The following is a 21,005-nucleotide window of genomic DNA, read 5'->3' on the forward strand; positions in this document are numbered from 1 at the left end:
GGACAGTTACACTACCTGTTCAGCAGGGTTTATGAATTGCTCTGAACTATTGACTATTTTATCTTCTGGACAAGAATATATATATATATATATATATTTTTTTTTTTTATGGTTATGCTTGCCTTTCTCTGTCATTGTATATTGTGTCTGTGGAAGCAGGTAGATAACTTGTTTTAGAAAATAGGTCTCTGTAAAGAAGGGCCATACTTGGACCCAGGAGCTTTGAGTTTGATACTGTTAACTACGTGGGATTTAACTAAAGGGACAAATGTATCCAAATGTGGGAGGGAAAGTAAATTGAATATTTGACCAGCATGGGGACTCGGGAGTCACGATTCTTCAGTAAATCCATCACTTCTTTCTAAGCACATGATAGGATTGCCGTTTCATGTCATTTTTAAAATCAGCATAGCCATCCGACTTAACTGTGGCCGTAAAATATGAGCAGGATGATTTACCACATTACCTTCTACCTTCTTGGCAAGACAGTCTTAGAAGCATGTGTCAAGTAGAGTCCTGAGGGACTGTGATAAGCAGATTTTTTCCCCCTGCCAGCCAGAGTTGGACATGTAAAATTAATGGGAACACACAAACTTTTGTTGTGTCAAGCCACTGAGATTTTTGGATTGTTTGTTAACTGTAGCACCATCTCACTAATTCTTATTGATGTATTATGTTATAATTTTAGTCATAGTAGGTGCTCAGTAAATGGTGAATACAGTAAACTTTGAGGGCATAAGAAAATGAACCAATTTTAAAACTGCCAAGATACAGCTTTTTGGCTTGTATTTCTTATAAAGCCAAGCCCACCCATGGACTCTTTCATGTGTAACATGGCAAAGAGATTATATTGTGTATTGTAGAAGACACAGGAAAAATTAAGAGAACAGTGAAACTTGTAACATTTTAATTAGAAATAATTGTTAAAACTAGAAATAATTGTTGAACTATATATGGTTTACTGGGTCTACGGTCCCCAACCTTTTTGGCACCAGGGACCAGTTTTGTGGAAGACAATTTTTGCATGGACTTGGAATGAGGTGTTGGTTTCAAGATTATTCAAATGCATCACATTTATTGTGCACTGTATTTCTATTATTACATTGTGGTAATTTGGTAATGCCAGCAGTGGGGAGTGGCTACACATGCAAATGAGGCTTTGCTCCTGCTGTGCGGCCCGGTTGCTTGCGAGCAGGCCACAGACTAGTTGCTGGTCCGTGACCCGGTCTAAAGCACTGTTTCCTGTTTCTGGTGGCAGCAACTAAAGTTAAGATTGTTGAATCTGTAGAAAGTATAGTGAATAAACCTTAGGAAGAAAGTAATATGCATTTTAAACACAGGATTGAGGAAATCAATTGAGGGCATCTTTTTGTTTAAAGGCAATATTTTTTTTTAAATGAGGTGGTAGGGAAAAAACCCCAAACAACTGTTTTTTCTAACGCTAATGTCAGTGGCAGCAACATCAGTTTTAGTTCAGTGCTAGAGTAGAACCTTTCCTCATGAAGCCTTAGGTAGAACTCCAGTGTATAAAACTGACCTTATGGGGTTGCTCTGATTTATATAAGGGCCTGAGGCTTACACATGGTCATCTTTCTGCTGACATTTATAGTATCCTTTAAGGAACTATAATTAGAAAATCCCTATTCTGGAGCATGTATTGCTGCTGTGGCCATCTTCATTTTGGGGGATTTGGGTTTCTTAGGAAAAGCCTTAAGTTTTTTCTTTAGGCATAATATATTTTATATATAGTTTTAACAATTCTGACAAATTTCCCAGTTTAAAACTGGCTTGAAAGATACACATTAGAATGGGCAATGAATGTGTGGCCTGGGACATAGAGGATTGGAAGAGTTAGGAAGAAGGCAAAAAACCAAACCAAAACAAAACCCACAAGTAGATAGAATAAATAATAATAGTAAAAACAGAATTCTGTATGTCTTTAATACAAAGTTAATACCATAAATTATTTTTAATAATGAATTTGAGTCATCAACTTCCTGCTAAAGAAAGTAGGTAAATGTATAATTAAGTCTGGAGAGATTTCCATTCAAAATACGGTGACCTGTAGTTTATCTGGTAAATTACCATCCTAAACAACTTATGCTCTGCAGATTTTAAATTTTAGAAGTTTTCTATGTGTTTTTTGTGATAAATAATTAAAACATTGAAGTAGATCACACTCTTCCAATGTTTACTTTTTTAAGGACTTTTTGATAATTAAAACTTAGGAGAGACCCCCCCCCCAGTTGTTTAAATTTAAGAAAATGAGCATATAGTAATATGCTATATGCCATTGCCTTTGTTATTTCAACAAATTATGATAAAAATATATAGTATCTATCTTGTCAGTTATTTTTTGAAAGAATATTTTAAGAGATGACTGCAAACACTTGTGTGTGTGTGTGTGTGTGTGAGGTGGCCATGTTGCATGGCTTGCAGGCTCTTAAGTTCCCTAGTCAGGGAGTGAACCCAGCCCCACTCCCGCTCCGGCAGTGAAAGGGCCAAGTCCTAACCACTGGACCACCAGGGAATTCTGAGTGCAAACCAATTTGGAAGAGAATTTACTTGCTGTGTGAAATTAGAATGGATTAGTGGTAGAATTAATGTAGTGCTATCTTTTACACCCTTGGTGAGTAACATAAAGAATATATATGTGATCATGGGAGAAGATATGTTTAATATTTACTGGAAGGATGATACGAAAACTGAAGAGTCTTAAGATTGTGAGAGGTGAGGTAACAAAAAATCATATGTAACTTACTGCTGTTTTTGTATGTTTTCCTTCTTAGTCTTACTAAAGAAGACCTAAAAAAAAGACAAAAAAACCCCAGTGTATTTAGTCCTGAATTGCTTAGACTAAGAAGATGTTTTGCTTATTCCAGTGACTGTTAGGTGATTGGGAGGTAAACTACTATAGAGATCCAGTTTATATTATGATCATGGTTAGTTTTGAATGAAGAACAAAAATTACATCTTACAGTTTAGGTACTAATATTACTCATAACATGTAACTTCTGATCATCATCTTGTCTCTAAAAATTGAATCTCCTTTTAAGATGAATGTTTGGTACTATAAGGATTTGAATAGTGACAGTTGTAAGACCTCTTGTAACAGATTACTTACCGTTTTTTAGATGGCAGTCAGGGCTTTATTGGGAGCTCTCTTTTGGGTATTATTTTAACCTAGGGGAGTGGTGGAGGAAAACACCTTTTTCTTTTTTAAGAAACTTTGGAACAGCTTTAAAGTAGTCTTTTTCAATCTGAAATTAGAGAGGAAAACTAGTCTCTTCAGCTTAATGGAGGAAGGGATGAGCCTTAGCAAAGAATACTGCCTGCAGTAACATTGATGTGTGTCCTTCATAGTTAACTTGAACTTATTTGTGACATTGAAAATTTTATCTGTAAGATTCCTAAAATAGGTAATCTGTGGGACTGGGACTCAACAAGGGAAATTTCCCCAGATTTTAAAAATTGTTAGTAAAAACCACATAACATTAAATTTCTTATTTTCACTGTTTTAGGTTTACAGTTCAGTAGTGTTAACTATATTCACACTAGTGTACAGCAGTCTGTAGACCTTTCCACCTTGTGAAACTGAAGGAGTACCCATTCCCCGTCTTTCTCTCGCCTTTGCTGTTTAGTCGCCCAGTCGTATCTGACTCTTTTGCAACCACATGGACTGTAACCTGCCATGGTCTGTGATTCTAGCCTTTGGCAACCACCGTTCTGTATTCTATTTCTGAGATTTTGTATATTTCTGATACTTCATATTAGTAGACTCATACAGCATTCGATCCTTTGGTGACTAGCTTGTTTCACTTAGTATAATGTTCTCAAGATACATCCATGTTGTAGCACATGACAAGATTTCCTTTTTTAAGGCTGCACAATATTTCTTTGTATGTATATACAACATTTTCTTTATCAGTAGACTTTTAAAAGTCACTAGTTTAATTTGAACAAGCTAAATTAAAACTACATATTCAAATGTAAAGAGGCTAGACTACTGTTCCTGGACATTAGCCCTGGGAGGGAACGGGTTTTTAGCGATACTTGCAGTATGTTTTCCTTAAATTTATTTTTGGCCGTGCTGTATCTTCATTGCTGTGTGCAGGTTTTCTCTAGTTGAGGCGAGTGGGGTTTCCTCTAGTGGTGCACAGCCTTTTCATTGCAGTGGCTTTTCTTGTATATCACCAGCTTCAGTAGTTGTGCAAGGGTTTAGTTGCCCCTCAGTGAGTAGAATCTTCCTGGACCAGGGATCAAACTCGTGTCCCCTGCATTGGCGGGTGGATTCTTAAACACAACCACTAGGGAAGTCCCTGAGATGTGGTTTTGCATAATTCTTTGTCTTTTATCCCGGCTTCAGCTGTGTGACTTAAGGGAAACTAGTAAACTCTTTGTTTTCTCATAGATAGGAGGGAAAAAGTACAGCTAAAACCTTAGGGTAGTTGGGAGTATGAAGTAAGTTAATGTATATTAAGTATTTGTAATAGTGTTCAACAAATAGTAAACCTTACATTTTATCTCTTGGTAGAGTAGAACACTGTTTCTTTAACAGTAACATATATTTAGTTCAGTTCAGTCGCTCAGTTGTGTCCGACTCTTTGCAGCCCCGTGAATCGCAGCACGCCAGGCCTCCCTGTCCATCACCAACTCCCGTTCACGCAGACTCACGTCCATCGAGTCAGTGATGGCATCCAGCCATCTCATCCTCTGTCGTCCCCTTCTTCTCCTGCCCCCAATTCTCCCAGCATCAGAGTCTTTTCCAATGAGTCAACTCTTCGCATGAGGTGGCCAGAGTACTGGAGTTTCAGCTTTAGCATCATTCCTTCCAAAGAAATCCCAGGGCCTATCTCTTTCAGGATGGACTGGTTGGATAGTACTGCAGATTAAATAAATATTTCACTGTTTACAGTGTATTAATTGCAGGTCATAGGTTTTCTTCTCATGTATTTGTGGTATGTCTGTAACATGAGGTCTTCTATAAGGCATATTTGAAAATTGGTCATTTCTAGTTATGTCTGTGTGTGTGTATCTTATAAAAGGTTTTGTTTAGATCTACTAAGAAGAATAATTTATTAGTGAATAATCTTTAGTTGGGTAGAAAAGCTTTGAAAATAATTTGGGAAAAGACTGTAAATAATAGAGGGTTGGATTTGAAAAAGATTAATAGAGATTAAAGATTAAATTTGAGGGGAAGGGAGCAGTCATAGAAGAGTAATTATCCAAAGCTAAGAATATAGGGTTTATGGGAAAGAGATTGTTTCATGTTAAAGCAGAGATTTCATATACATACATATATATATATATAGTTTATGTTTAGTAAAGAAATAAAATTTGGTTTTAAAACTTCCCACTAAAGTGTTAATTCTTTTGATCAGATTAGATCAGTTATATTTTCAGAATCCATGTCTATAGTTTAGAACTATCCCCTTGAAAGAAAAACTAGAAAAAGACATGGTAGCCCTGAAATGTTCATAGAAATTTAAATAATTATGAATGTGAAAATCTAATTAAATAATATATGAGATCTTATAGGATTATCCTGTAATTCTGTTTAGGTGATTTTTATAGCAGGTGAAACTGATTAAAGAGAAAACATAAATAAATTTTTAGAATCAAATGAAGTAATTTCATCAGTACTTTAAAAATTGAAGGCAGAGAACATGAAAGCCTTTGATAAGAACAACAAAGTCCTAATGATAGCCTATTGATAAAGGAGAATGTCTCATTTTATCAACAGTACTGTAATTCATATTTATCTAGTGTTAGTTATTTAAATTAAATATGCATGTTTCAGACTTGATAAACCAGCAAAGAACTTACTGTAAATATTCTGTTAGCTCTATTGACAAATAATTAGCAAATAGTCTTCAGAAGAAGCATTTAGTATTTCTTCTGGTAGTATTTTTATTAGAAATCTAGACATGCCCTGAGTTATTAATACTTAACTAATATTGATTATACAGCCTGTATTTTTTCTTTATTTAAAAGTGTACTAATGACATGTTAAAATACGTCTTCCTATAATTTTGTGTTTGTCCATTGACTATACAAGAAAATTGGTCCTTTCTTTGTAACCATACTCTGTGTGTGTGTGTGTGTGTGTTTCATCATTTGATGTCCCTGTTTCTTTTTCTTTTCCTTCAGCTCTTACTGAGGAGTGCAGGAAATTGGAAAAAATATTTTTGTCAATGTTTTTTATTTCTGGCTGCAGTTGGTCTTTGTTGCTGCTCGTGGGCTTTCTCTAGTTCTGTGTAGAGTGGGGGCTACTCTGTTTGCAGTGTTGCTGTCCGCAGCAGCTCTTCTTGCGGAGCACGGGCTCTATAGAGTGTGGGCTTCAGTAGTCGCGGCTTGTGGGCTCAGGGCGCAGGCTCAGTAGTTGGTGGCGCAAGGGGTTACTTGTCCCTTGTGTGGGATCTTCCCAAACTAGAGATTGAACCAGTGTTCTTTGCATTGCAAGATGGATTCTTAACCCCTGGACCACTGGGGACACCCTGGAAATTTTTTTTCATTTATATATTTCTTGTACAAACTTGTTTTATTTGGGTAGACTTTGAAAACAGCTGTATCTATGGGACAGAGCTATAGTTGAAACTATAAACTGACAGTAGTCTGTCATATATCAGGCCAGATGAAGAGGAAATTTAAGCATTTTGAGGTAGAAAATATTAATAGGCACAATAAAAAAACCAGTGCTGTTAAGTTTATAAAGTTCTTAAATGTATACGCAAATGTCCTTGAGAACTTATGATTATGTTGTTCTTGAAAAGATTTCTTCACATGGCTTTTGGTCATCAGTTTCCTCCTGTCTCACTGTTCTTTTTTTTTTTTTTACTCTCCTCTGTACACTTTAGTGCCCCAGGGTTTCTTAACTGTGTACACTCCATTCTAGGTGACTCTAAGTAACCAGCTATTTATGTTGATGATACCCAAATTTTTATGGACCATAGTTCTGTTTGAACTCCAGATCTGTGAGCTGCCTAATCAACATCATTTGAGTATTTAATAGGTACCTCAAAACTTTCATATCCGAAAACGGACCCCCGAGGGGCACCTCTTTGCCGTAGTTTCTCTATCTCTGCTGCTGCTGTTTAGTTGCTTCAGTCTGTCTGACTCTCTGGGGCCCTGTGGACTGTAGCCCGCCAGGCTCCTCTGTTCATGGGGATTCTTTAGACAAGAATACTGGAGTGAGTGAGTTTCCATGCCCTCCTCCAGGGGAGCTTCCCAATCCAGGGGTCGAACCCGCATCTTGTGTGTCTCCTGCATTGGCAGGCAGGCTCTTTACCACTGGTGCCACGTGGGAAGCCCTTTTTCTACCTCTTTTCTGTTTCAGTTAATGGCAACTCCATCTTTCTAGTTGCACAGGGCTAAAACCTTGGAGTTGTACTTAACTCCTTCTTCTCACACCTCACATAAAATTGTTACCAAATCTGGGTATAACACCTGTTGGGCAGTTTAACTTATTGTCTTTAGTGAGCACTAAGTGGTCCTGTCCATATGAAGTGACTTTTCTTTTTTTCACTAAGTGATGCTAGAAAATTAAGTATCCATTTGGGATAAAATGAACAATTTAAAATCTTATCTATATGTGTTATTTATTGGTAGAAGGAGCATAGTGAAGCCAAGGACAGTCTTTCCAGGTAGATTATTAGCTATATTGGAAATTCCTCCTTAAGGAAGGGTTTGTTTATTTAGTCAGATTGCATTTTCTGAGCACTTTTGAGTGAAGCATTATCTAAAGGGATGTGTGAACCAGTAAATAGAATTAATTCTAACATAAGCATGTGTAAAGGAGATGGCATTTGAACTAATCTTGAAGGATAAGTAACGGTTAGTGTTAGTTGCTCAGTCGTTTTTTTTTTTATAGGTTCCATTAAGAGAATTAGCAATAGGAGTAGGAATGCCCTCTTAATATTGTTATCCTCTCAGTCGGGTTGTATTTCATTCTTGCCCTATCTCATCAGTTGCTGTATTTGTTCTGTGTATTTTCTTTAAATCTTTCTTCTGTCTCTCTAGACTCCTTTATCTATATTTAGCATTCTGTCCTCCTTTTTCCTTGCTATCTTGTTACAAATAATGTAAAATGAGTAGCTTTAAAACCATCTGAGAGAGAAAAGCAAATGCTGTATATTAACACACACGTGTGAAATCTAGAAAGATGGTCCTGATGAACCTCTTTGCAGGGCGTGGAGGCACAGGCATAGAGAACAGACTTGTGGGCACAGTGGGAGAAGGAGGGGTGGGGCGAAGTGAGAGAGCCAGCACGGAGACGCGTGCTACCCTATGGGTGCGACAGAATGTGTATACCTTGAGCTGATTCATGTTGATGCATGGCAGAAACCCACACAATATTGTAAAGCAATTATCATCCAATGAAAAATATTAAAAATTCCTCATTTTATGGACTTAAAATTTATCCAACATAGGATACGTGCTATTTGTATGCTGAGACTTAATTAACTTGTAAAAAAGCTAATACTATGAAGTGTTTGTGCAAGTATTTAAATGTTTGTCATAATGGTGCAGGTGGACACCTGATTATAGAGTGATCACTACTCATTTATGTTGTGTGTTTGGATGAATTTTATACGTATCTAATTCTTTTATCTTTTCACTAGGGAAATAGAAACCAGTTTCCCCTTAACTTCCAACCATCAAATTCTCTCTGCCTCCGAGGTCTAACACAGTTCATGGCACATAGTAGCTAATTATTTATTGAATGAAAGAATGTGGTTATGTCTTTTCTTCTCTCATGTAATAGAAAAAGAGGTGGCTGTGCTCCCTCAGTTAAACCTGTAAGTGCTATGGATCATCATCCCCTTCTTATTTCTTAGAGACTTCATTTCTGTGTTTTCAGTCTCTCCCTCTGTAGTGGATCTTTCTCATAAACATTTACACATGTTCAAGTCTTTCCTGTCTTCACAAACTGAACAAAACACTTCACTCCCCAGACTCTCTTCTCTGGTCCCTTCAGCCTATACTGTCATGTTTCTGTCTTCCTCTCAACCCAGGTGTTTTGAAAAACTTACCTATACGTGTTATTAAACACTTTTTCGCTTCTTGCCCGTGTTCTTAGTTTCTGTCTTGATGTCTTGATTTTTCTACAGTATCTAATGTTGACCACTTCCTCTTTCCTTTCTTTTAATACAGCACATTTTCCTGGGCAGATTCCTCCTCTTCTGTCTGTTTAAATACCTGCATTCTTCACAGGCTAATTCTGTTCTCATTCTACTCATAGCCTTTGAATTTTCTAACCTACTTCTTTGGATGGACTCCATCTGTGCAGGTCCAACTTTTTTTTTTTACTGGTTTGTCTGACAACAGTTCAGACTCCATGACCAGCAACACTGAACTCATTAACTGTCCTTCTTTACCTCCACTTGAACCTTTGCTAGTGTTTACTATTGCAGTGAACGGCACCGCCATCTACCTGGTTGCCCAGGCCAGAGTGCTCTCTCTTCCCATTTCCCTCCTTGATTTTTAGTTGTAGTTATTCTGATTAATTTAAACTATTTGAGGCATTTTTCTTGGTTGTACATTCTAGTTTTCATTAGTATAAATTGGAGATATTAGATAAAGCATATTTTATTCTTCGTGCTACTTTTGGCTCCAGTTATTAATGACTAATACAGATCTAAAATAATTTTCTATTGAGATTTTTAGTTTACATAAATCAAAATGAAAATGGGCAGAAATTTATGTTTTACCAAAGACGATTCTATTCAGTATTCTAAATCATGTATTGTTTTTTAAAAAACATGTATTGTTTTTTAAAAAAATCATGTACTGTTTTTTTCTGAATTGAAAAAACCTCTTAGCTCACTTAGAAAATGATGTCATTTCATTATTGATATAAAGAAAGATGTTTGGCTATGCTGAGAAAATGATGTAGCCTCCTGCCATATCCACTCTTCGTCACCATTGCATGCTCATTTTGTTTCTCAGTCTGGTTTATAATAAAATTCCTTGAAAATAAAAAATCTCTCTTACATGGGTACCTCCTTCCACAGTGATACTGTGGTTGTGGCCATTGTGGATGTTTTTGCAAGCATTGACTTTAAAGGTTAGGTTTATGAGTAATAATTTCATAGTACCTACAGGTAGGCCTAATTGCATTCCCATAGTTTCTACAAATGGGTATAATTGATACAGACTGTACGAGAGAGGTTTAAGGCATTAGAATTTGTTCCAGTCTGAGTTGACCGTTAGATATATTGACTATTTGAACAGTTATAATTAAGTTTCAGATTGTTTTATGACTTAGCTTGCTCAAAAAAAAAAATTGGCTTTCTTACTGAATTTTAAAAAACAAGCTCTCATGCTCTCTTTTTGGCTTAATCTCTGATATTTAGAATAAAACAAATTGTTTTAAAAGAATAATCCACAACAAGGAGCAATGATTATGCTCCACCAACAGATGATTTTTTTACGTATACATAGTATTTACTCATTTTATCTTAGAGAGGCTCAGATCTCTTGCTATCTTTTTGGGCCAGTGGGCTGCTTCTCATCTGTATTTGTTTTTTCTTTAGATATTAGGATCAAGGAAGAAGAACCTGATCCTGAAGAGTGGCAGCTCAGTGGTGATTCTACATTGAATACCAATGATCTAACACACTTAAGAGTACAGGTGGTAGATGAAGAAGGGGACCAACAACACCAAGAAGGAAAAAGACTTCGAAGGGTAGCTTGCACCTGTCCCAACTGTAAAGAAGGTGGTGGGAGGTATGCACACATGCAACATACTTTTTTTTTAGGCTGCTGATATCATCATCCTAATTTTTGAAATGCTGCATGCCCTGTCACCTAATTAAGGGAAATTATTCACTACATGATCATCTTGTGTGTTTGTCTGTATGAGTGTGGCAGAAAAAGTTAGTGAACAAAATATGTGAAATCACATTTTTAGTTCTGAATGCCTTTTTTTAAAAAACTAAAATTAGTTTACTTTAAAAAGAAGTGTAGTAAGATGGCATTTAACAGGCCCATATCAGATAATTTGCAAACCAGCAATGAGATTTGCCTAAATACTGATTAGAAAGTTGCTTCTTAACTTGAGAATAACTTATATAATATAAAAATAAGTTTAGAAATTGGTGATAAAGTGTATTTTCCGTTTTCAACAGAAATGAATAATAAGCATTAATGGTGGAATTTTTTAAAAAGTGAAACTGTAATATTTCTGTTCCGTGTTTTTAAAAATAAACATTAAGCAAAAAATGACACACTCAAAACCTATCAGTAACTGTATTAAATGTGGATGGATTAAGCTTAATAATTAAGAGATTGAGTCTCCGATTATCCTTAAAAAACAAACTCCAGCCTTACATTGATTATAAAGAACATCTTAAATTGGCACAGAAATATTGAAAATAAAGGAATGAAAGAGATTTATTAGGCAAATGTTAACAAAAAGGAAATATGCATAGCAGACATGGTATCATTTGATATCTATTTGATATTTTCACCTAATCAAATGGATAGATAGGGATATATTTCTTAATAACATGAAGTTTTCATCAAGAAGTTTACTAGCCATGGTACCTTTTCCCCACAACTTTGAAGTGTATAGAGAAAAAACGGATAGCACTCTAAAGACATACCAACCAAATCCTCCAGTCACGGTGAAATATCTTAATATACCTCTGTCAGAAATGAGCTATTTAAATAGACCAGGGGTGGGGGGATCTATTAATAGAGTTAATGAACTTGATCTAATAAAGCCTACCTGCCTTTGAAAAGTTGATCTGTACACTGGCCAGCCCATTCCCATTAATAATAATGACTAATTGTTAAAGTGAGAGCTTACTATGTTCTAGATAGTCTTATATGTGAGGCGTGGAGAGGATGAATGGTTTTTAAGAGCATGTACAACTGGGATTTGGACCCAGTTTCTTACTCTTGGACCTGTCTTAACCACTATACTGCCTCCTGAGTAAATTTGCTTCTGCATCTGATCCTTAGGCATTTGTATTTACTAATGGTAATTATTCACTTGTTTGATTTATTCTTTGAAATGTTTTGGTCAATTTAAATAAATTAGTGTGGAATTTGGTTAGACAACAACTTTTCTGAAGTTTACCCTCATTTTTAGAAGAATTTTCAAGATAAATTATTCATTAAAGTCAAATCTGAGGGTCATGGCTTTGCCTGTGTTTTGTTTATTCTTTTTCTTTAAATTGAAAGTTTCAAATTTATGTTTATTAAACTAAAACATGCTCAAAAAATTCAGAAATATAGAAGACTATTAAAATAATACCTAATTTCTACCCCACTTGAAGATGACTGTTGTAACATATTTGTATTTATCTTTCCAGACTTTAAATATATTTTAAAGTAGAATCACCTTCTCTGTTTTACATGTCTGTTCTTCTTATTTTGAAAATTTTTGTGATCATACTTCCAAGTCTACAAAAAGCTTGCATCAGTTTTTTATGACTATAGTATTCTAGTGTGTGGATGTATAAGAATTTAAAACTTTTGGGGAGTTTATTGTCAATTAATTCTTACACATATGTCTTTGCACATTTGTCTGATTATTTCATCAGTATAAGTTGGCAGTGGTGGAATTGTTGGATCAAAGGGAAATGTCTCCTACAAAGTTGCATTAATTTATATTCCATCGGTGGTGTATGAGAACGTCTGTTTGCCGACACCCTTGCCAACAATGAATTTTACCATTTTTTAAAACCTTTAAAGTCTGAGAGATGAAAAGTAATGCCTCACTATTCTTTTACATAGTATATTTTTGTTACTTTGTGAGATTGAACATTTTTTGTTGATATTTTACCATTTAAAAATTTTGTAAATTATTTCTGTCTTCTGTGAATCTGTTAATTTGTTTCTGTATCATATGTGCAGATATTTTTTTCCAGTTTTACATTGCCTTTCCATTTTTTCAGTGGTTTGCAAAATGTGATTGTTTATACAAGTAAGGAGAATTCTCACAGTTTGCAAACTTTTCTTTTAAGCACAAATTTTTTACTTGAGATGCATTGTTATTATGCTATTATTATGTCTTCCTCAAACTGAAGATTATAAAAATACTCATTTTCTAGAACTTCTGTGAGTTCATTTTAAAATAATTTATTCTGAGCAATTAAAATTGAAGTTCTTAAGAAAAAAACTATATTGTTTCTTAGCGCTCATTTGCACAAAATTCAGCTAATATATTCCTGATAGGCACAATCATAACATTGGCAGTTGCTACATCCAGTTAATAGAAGCATAACATATAGTAAATCCCATTCCGCAAAGGTGAGATAGATGGCATTTTAGAATATTGGCCTTTTTCTTTCAGCAGTATTCTTTAAAAGAATATAATAGTGTGTGTAAAGTGGCATCTTTAAAGAACTAAATTTTGTTTTTATCTTTTTGAGCAAGGTGTAAAATATAATTAAATATTTAAAAATTATATTTGTTCGGGCATTTAGCGAATATTTATTAAGCAGAACCAGCCTTCAGAAACTTTGAAGAGAGGATAGTAAAATAAATTCTAAGGACATTATTGTTACATAGGCTTTGTGTGAATTAGACCTCAGCCCATTTTTTTGAAAAATAAGTTATTTTGTAAACTCTGTTACTTTCCCTGTCAGCCTTTCAGTTTGTGTTTTGTTTCTCCTGTCCCAGGCAAAAGACTCAATTTACTTTTTTAATCCTTCCACTCAGAATTTAGCTTGCTTCATTGTATCGTTCTGTCTTTGCATTATTAAAATTTTGGGAGCAAGTTTAAGAAGTCAAGAATATGAACTTAAAATTGTTAGTTTTTTTAGGTCATGTAATAGGTAGAGGGGTGTAAATATATAAATCAAGAAGAAAACTTATGGTAATCTTTTATTACTTAAAGGTTGTTAAGAAATTTACTTAAGTTCTCTTTCTTCATATCACATGCCATAAGTCCATATCTAGCATATCTATGTCTTGAGTAAAATTTGTCTTTGAATAGAAACTTGAACATGGGTATTGGGCTTTTCTCTTATATTGTATATTTTTGTGTGCCCTGTCTTCATTTTTTTCTTTCTTATATGCCTGTCTCATTTTCAGACAATAAATATGTCTTGTTTCCTTGTAATTCAATTGATGAACAAATATCTTTCCCTGGAATTTTGGTTCTTTGAAAACTCATTTGTTGCAATAATTTATTTTAGTCTTGTGCTTTGTTCCTGCTCTCAGGCTAAAATTTGCAAAGTTAGTACAATAATAGCACTTTTGAATTTATAAAAGACATTGATTCACCTGAGTGGCAGGCTTAGAAGAGAGGCAGGAAGTTATGAGTGTAGAATCAACTGAATTGGATTCTCTGTGAAATTGCTATGGTGAACACAATATGTAAAGTCAGTTTGTACACCAATAGCCACAGACATTGCTCCTTTTCTTTGGGCCATTCAAAAATAAATTTAAAAGAGCTAAACTAAATGGAAATACTGTTGGCTTTGGTTAAGACTTTGGCATTGCAGGTGAGCCAGCAAAACCTATTTCACTCAGCTCAGCTCTTCGAAGAGAGTTGTAGAAATTGGGGGTGGACTGGAGCTGAAACTAGAATTGTGTTAGATTATGACATCCTTGCCCTTGAGACAACAGCATGACTCCTCCTTGTCTTTACTTATGCTATTCCTCTGCCTGGAATGCCTTCCCTCCTTTCTATCTAAATCCTACCCACCTTCTCCACGAAGCCTTCTCTAACTACTGGAGCCCACATTGATGTCTCCCTGTTCAGAACACCTATGGCACCTAACAGCCAGCACTGCACCGTTTAGCACTGTTTGTCCTATGGCAATTTCACATGCTACTGAGTGTGAGTACATTAAAATATAAATGTGGGGAAATATGCATTTTTCCAGTAAAATTTGAGAAACAATAGGTATATTATATATATACAGGAGGATTTGCAGGCTTATGGACGGTTTACAGGCTATATACCTAGACAGATTGTGGGAGGAGGGGAAGTTGGGTGGGGGTCTTAAATGTATCTTTTTTAATCTCAGAGAAACTGTGAAGTTTATATAATAAAATTTCAACAATTGAGTCTAAAATGTCATTTTTTAAAATATAAACTCATTTATTTGTCTTTATTCAGTAACTATCCTTTTTTGTTGTTGTTGAGGTTGAGTAATAACATTTTCTGTAGTGTTTAATACAATTTGAATATCATTTCTGGAATCAAAAATGTTTCCTTCTTGCTTAGGCTAAGATACCTGTTCACCCATCTAAGCACATATCTTCTAAGCCTTGTTCTTGCCATCAAGTACTGAAATGTAACAGATGTAAAACTTTGCAGTCTGGAGAAACTGCATTTTATTTATGTCTCTGATGTATAATTTGGGGTATCTGCATGGTTATTAGTAAGGGAATTTTAACTGTAAGATAATTTTTATTTCATACAATTCTAGGGATCTAAGATGACAGGTTTGTCTAGATTTTTTTCCTCTGGTTTTCTGTAAGTCAGTGTATATTCAGGATGTGGCCATACAAATATGTGAATCAGTAATGCATATATCATATTAATTTAAAGCCTGATTAAGGCATCTAATTAATTGTACCTGTGATGAGTTAATGCATCTGTTGTTGATTTATTTACTTTTTAAATTAGCTGACATCGTGACTTTGAATAGACCATTTAGTTTTCCTGTACAACTAATTTAATTGAATTGGGTCTATGCATAGAATTTGTGAATGGTTCTGACAAGATAATAAATAGCTTTATTATACACACTGTGTATGAAATGTCCTCTTAAATTATGTATTTCTTGAACATATTTACATTTGGACAGCATTCACATTAGTTGTGGAGTAAAAGAACATGTAAAACTTCCAAATTCTTATTTAAATTGATTTTAAATGGTTTTGGTTTCTGATTGACCGCATGGTGATAATGTCTTCTATTTGAAATTCAGCATGTTGAATATGATGAGTGGTATTGTCCGTTTGAATATTTTCATATAAGTATATATTATTCTGTGTGTGTTTTTTAGAGGTACCAATCTTGGGAAAAAGAAGCAACACATTTGTCATATACCAGGATGTGGTAAAGTCTATGGGAAGACCTCACATCTGAGAGCTCATCTTCGTTGGCATTCTGGGGAGCGCCCATTTATTTGTAACTGGATGTTCTGTGGTAAAAGATTTACTCGAAGTGATGAATTACAGAGGCACAGAAGAACACATACAGGTTACTAATCTTTACTTTTAACAGACAAAAATTAATTATATGGCTACATACTACCTTGAATTTTTTTTTTAAGCATAGCTTACTGAACTGAATCTTTTAAAATATGATTGTTTACATCACATTGCTATCTTCAGCAACATCAATTTAAAAACACTTTATTCTAAACAAGCCATATATATGGCTTATCTTATAAAATAATGTTTTATCTTATGCAGACTATGGTTAGTGTTGTTTTTTTCAGTCAGTTTTTTGTTTTCATTTTATTCAGTGTCTTAAGTCACATTTATCTTCTCATTGTTAATTACGTCAATGTTCTAAATTAGTTGTATGCTTTTACTCTTGATCATTATTTTCTTCCTCCTTAACACTGTAATAATAATTCCTTTTCCTCTGATAATCTCATGTTTTAATATATGTGAAATAAGCAGAAAACTCTTTTCTTTGAGGGGTGATAACCACAGCATCTTTGATGTCAGGATTTTCATTTAATTATGTTTACATAGTGTTTGTATGGTTGTTACATGGAATGGACCTAGGAATGACCCCAATTGAATTCTAACTTAATATAACATACGCAGATAGTTTTCTCTTACTACTATATAATGATCAATTTGATCATCAGTCTATGCTCAACATTTGAAGAATTGATAAATATATAATGTATTTACAAAGCCTAGAGAGTTTAGAAGGAAGAATTATGGTGAAACCTTGAAATCTCTTAGATCTAAATATATAAAGTAACCCATGAAATATGTAGCAGTGTATTATATGCTCTACTTGTTTTAATTTCTGTCTCATCAGGTAGGTAGACAGGTGAACTTTACCTGTTTGAAACTGCAACTGGCAATATAAGAAAGTAGATAAAGTATATCCGGAGGCAGAGATCAGTATCACTGGGCTAGTAAGGCATTGTTGGGCATTAAGACCTTAAGATGGGCCTATACTAGAATTTTCCTCAGTGGAATTTGATCAGCAGGATATGAAAAGATACAGTGTAGAAGGGAAGAAAGGTCTGTGATCAAAGTGTAGGAAACACTGTGTTAAAGGTTTGCTATGCGAGTGCCTTCAGGGAGCACCTTCAGTAGTCTCATAGTGAGCACTGTGCGGCTTCAGGTAGGGGAGGTGGTGGCAGCCTCTCATGGTGCCATTTTGTCACTGAACATCTCCCAGAACTAATGTTTCAAGGGAAACTTTGGGGAATAACCTTCCCAGAAGAATAGTATGCAAATAGAAGAAGTGAGAGCTCCATTTGTCATGAGTGAAGATGAGATTCTGTTAATACATTTCTTTTATGTAGGATTGAGCCATGTTAGAGAGTCCTTGGAAGTTAAGTAGTGGAGACCTTAAAGTATTTAGTTATCTACAAATTACTCTTAAATCCCGTACCACTTAGTACAATGGTAAATTTCTGTACTCTAATAAAATTTGGTATTTAAGGAAGATTTTTCTGGCATTGATTTGTTGGATTGGAGAGGGAAAGCCTAGCAAGTCGCTGTAATAGTTGAGGCATGAGGTCTGATGAGGACCTGCTGAGAGGAAAGTTGCTGAAATGAGATAGATAAGACATTTTGAAGAAAATAAGAAAGTATTGGATTTGTTTATTGTATAAGTTCTCTGTGTATTCCTTTTAGTTTGGCCTTTTGCCTTACCTTCTAGTAATCCTCCCACATAGTGGGTCTTCAGCATAATAGAAGTTCTGTCTATCCTTTGTGTGTAAAAAATGTTGTTTTAAAGTACTTTAAAAATTTTTTTTGTTCATGTTGAAAAATAAATTTAGGCATCAGAGTCTTGTTAACTTTAACATCGTGATGTATTAAGCTTGCTTTTGATTATTCCAACTGAAATCAGATAACCATCTCCAGTTCTTGGGACTACCCAGTCTTTATTAGATTTCAAGCTTGTGTCTTGGCTTTAATTTTGAAGTACTTTGTGTAGTTACTTGAATTTGCACTTATGAGTTGGAAGGTTAAATATCAGGATCTGACATATTAATAATATCTGAAGTATAGCTTAAAACTGTGGTTTTCTTTAAAGAAGTATGTTGCAGGTCATCATTTTTAAGCTGGTATCTTATAACATGTTTCAAAACTGTTAGCATAGTTGAGGTATTAGATTCTTATCTGATATCAGTGTATAGTTTAATAAGTTTGAAGATTGCTTTTCACCCAAAAATAAAGATGATAAATTTATTTTGAAGAAAAAATATTGCAGGGACAGCTCATGAATCAAATACAATTCTAATTGCATTCTGCTCCCTGTCCCTAAAACTGTCAGTCTTAGCTTATTTTCTTTCTCAGAGAACGAGTCTATTAATGTTGAATTTAAAAACTAAGTAACTCAATTTCTTTAACAGGTGAGAAGAAATTTGTTTGTCCAGAATGTTCAAAACGCTTTATGAGAAGTGATCACCTTGCCAAACATATTAAAACACATCAGAATAAAAAAGGTATCCACTCTAGCAGTACAGTGCTGGCATCTGTGGAAGCTGCACGAGATGATACTTTGATTACTGCAGGAGGAACAACACTTATCCTTGCAAATATTCAACAAGGTTCTGTTTCAGGGATAGGAACTGTTAATACTTCCACCACCAGCAATCAAGATATCCTTACCAACACTGAAATACCTTTACAGCTTGTCACAGTTTCTGGAAATGAGACAATGGAGTAAATATTACACAAATACTTATTCATTGTGGTTATTTTTATACAGTAGTGAGAAGAATATTGTTCCTAAGTTCTTAGATATCTTTTTATTGATGTGCAAAAATTTTTGGATTGACAGTAACTTGGTTATACATGACACTGAAATGCCTTACTTTGTATGATATTCCATAGTATATTAAAAATGGTAAAATTGCATGGGTTTTGTAGGTACTTTTGGAATCTAGAAGAAATGAAATTTTACCAAGTTATATAAAGAGAAAATTGAATTTAACAATGCGAATGGTAGTCTAACCAAATGCACCAATCCTGTGTGGTTTAGTGTAAAAATGAGAACATGTTGGTATTTATCTATTGTAAGATAAAAAAGTTGGTGGGTGAAAGAAATCATGTTATGATAAAAAAAATTTTTGTAATTTTCTTGATGACTGGAATTTTTATTATGCATAACTGACAAATCAAGTTTCCAAGCAAATGTTACATAGTGTAGGCTTTACTTAGCTTATCAATTTGTCATTTTGAAGCTAATTATTTTAATTAGGTTAACTATGTACAATATTTTAAGCATTACTCTTGTAAGATTTTGAAAAATACATTTTAACATGGAACTCTAGGGATAGTCACCTTTTAAATCCTGTTGAAAAGCCATGTTTAAGATTTAATTTGCCAAAATAATGTCTTGTTAATATCCTTTCAATAACAAAGTTGGGCAATATAACCAATGTTTAAAAAGGTTTAAAATGTATAGGTTGAGGCATTTGGGTGGTAAGAAAATGTTATAGTGAATTATCCCTTTTCTTGAATATTGGAGGACCAAAAAAATAAGGTTTATTGCGTCTTAGCAGTGATTTTTTTTTTTTTTTTAATCCAATCTTGTTTCCAAAAACCACATGTCTGCCAGGGCCTTAAAAGCCATCATGTAAATTACCAGTAAAGTATAACATATGCAAACATAACAAAATCACTTCCATAGTGACGATACTCCAACCATATGGATATTAGTCATAGAGAACTAGAGGTTTTATGATATTTTTTTAAGTCTTTTTTTTTTTTTTGGTCTAGGTAGTCAGTCTGCACTTAAATATAAACCATTTTCCTTTTTTTGCTTTTTCCCTTAAAATTTATATGTATCCAGTACATTTAATTGAGAAATGTATGTTTTTTATTATGCTGTATTTTCTTTTTATTTTTTAATTATTGTTTATATTTTCAATTATTAAAAATGTACAAAATAAAGTTTCATTGCTGGTCTTGTAAGAGCTATACAATTTTCTTAAATGTATACCTATAACTGCAGCAGTTCACCTATTTCAAAAATTTGGAATTCTGTTCATTTGTTATTCTTAAGACCACCTCAAATTTAAAGGCTACCTTATTGTACGTTTAAAGTGTATTATAACAGTGTGGTAGTTAATAAAACACTATTTTTTTTCTTTTGAGTTTGTTGTATTCCTGTGCATTTAAAATAATTGCAGTGGTATGGGGTGAGAAAATTGGTATGGTTTATTTTTCTTAGCATTTTATTTGCAGATTCTTGATTTCAGACACTGAAATTATTGTAAACATATATATTAAAGGGAAGAGTAGAGGCTCCTGGAGATTACTTTTTTTCATCTAAGAATGAGCTTAGGAAATAGAACTTCTGAAAAAAATCTTTTAACTCTCAGCCTACATTGATTCGTAGGAATTTTATCAGTCCATTTTGCAAAACCTTGTTTTTTGTTTCCCCTGTTAAAGCAATGCAGAATATTTTGATTTATCAAAAATTTGAGTTTACTTGAAGATTCTTAAGAATGATAACATAAAACAGCTTTGGTAACCATGACAAGAGTTATTTGAAAAGGTGGTTTTTTAATTTATGTGTATTTAATCATAAAGGCAGGGTAAGAGGGAAGGAAAAATAAACAGGATATTAATGTGAATATTTTAGATATTTTAAAATATCCAGTTACTCTACATGTATAGAGTAGGGTTAAAGATTTCCATTGTCTGTTTTCCGGGCCCAATCTGATACTGTCAGTAATACTAATATTTTTGAGTGCTTAGGACAACACTAGATACACATAAAAACAAAGTTTTTCTAAATGTGAGATTTAAGCTTGTGATGCAGAATAAGAAGTATTACTTGGAATAGTGAACATTAATGAATGTACATTTATTTTGAAGTTACA

At 34.1% G+C, this 21,005-nt stretch overlaps 1 protein-coding gene across 2 annotated transcripts in view; it reads left to right on the forward strand.

Moving 5' to 3' along the window:
• The window catches only part of SP3 (Sp3 transcription factor), a 55,576-nt gene extending 35,303 nt beyond the window's left edge, over positions 1 to 20,273 (forward strand). The window contains exons 5-7 of one of the 2 annotated variants that reach the window (XM_061435114.1): positions 10,536 to 10,728; positions 15,975 to 16,171; positions 18,525 to 20,273. In XM_061435114.1, coding sequence (XP_061291098.1) covers positions 10,536 to 10,728; positions 15,975 to 16,171; positions 18,525 to 18,841 — 707 coding nt within the window. In that variant the 3' untranslated portion in view covers positions 18,842 to 20,273. Of the gene's footprint in view, positions 1 to 10,535; positions 10,729 to 15,974; positions 16,172 to 18,524 lie in introns of those variants that run through there. The other variant, XM_061435121.1, reaches the window with a different exon arrangement.
• The last annotated feature ends 732 nt before the right edge of the window (positions 20,274 to 21,005 follow it).

Source organism: Bos javanicus, chromosome 2, assembly GCF_032452875.1.
Source record: "Bos javanicus breed banteng chromosome 2, ARS-OSU_banteng_1.0, whole genome shotgun sequence".
NCBI lineage: Eukaryota > Metazoa > Chordata > Mammalia > Artiodactyla > Bovidae > Bos > Bos javanicus.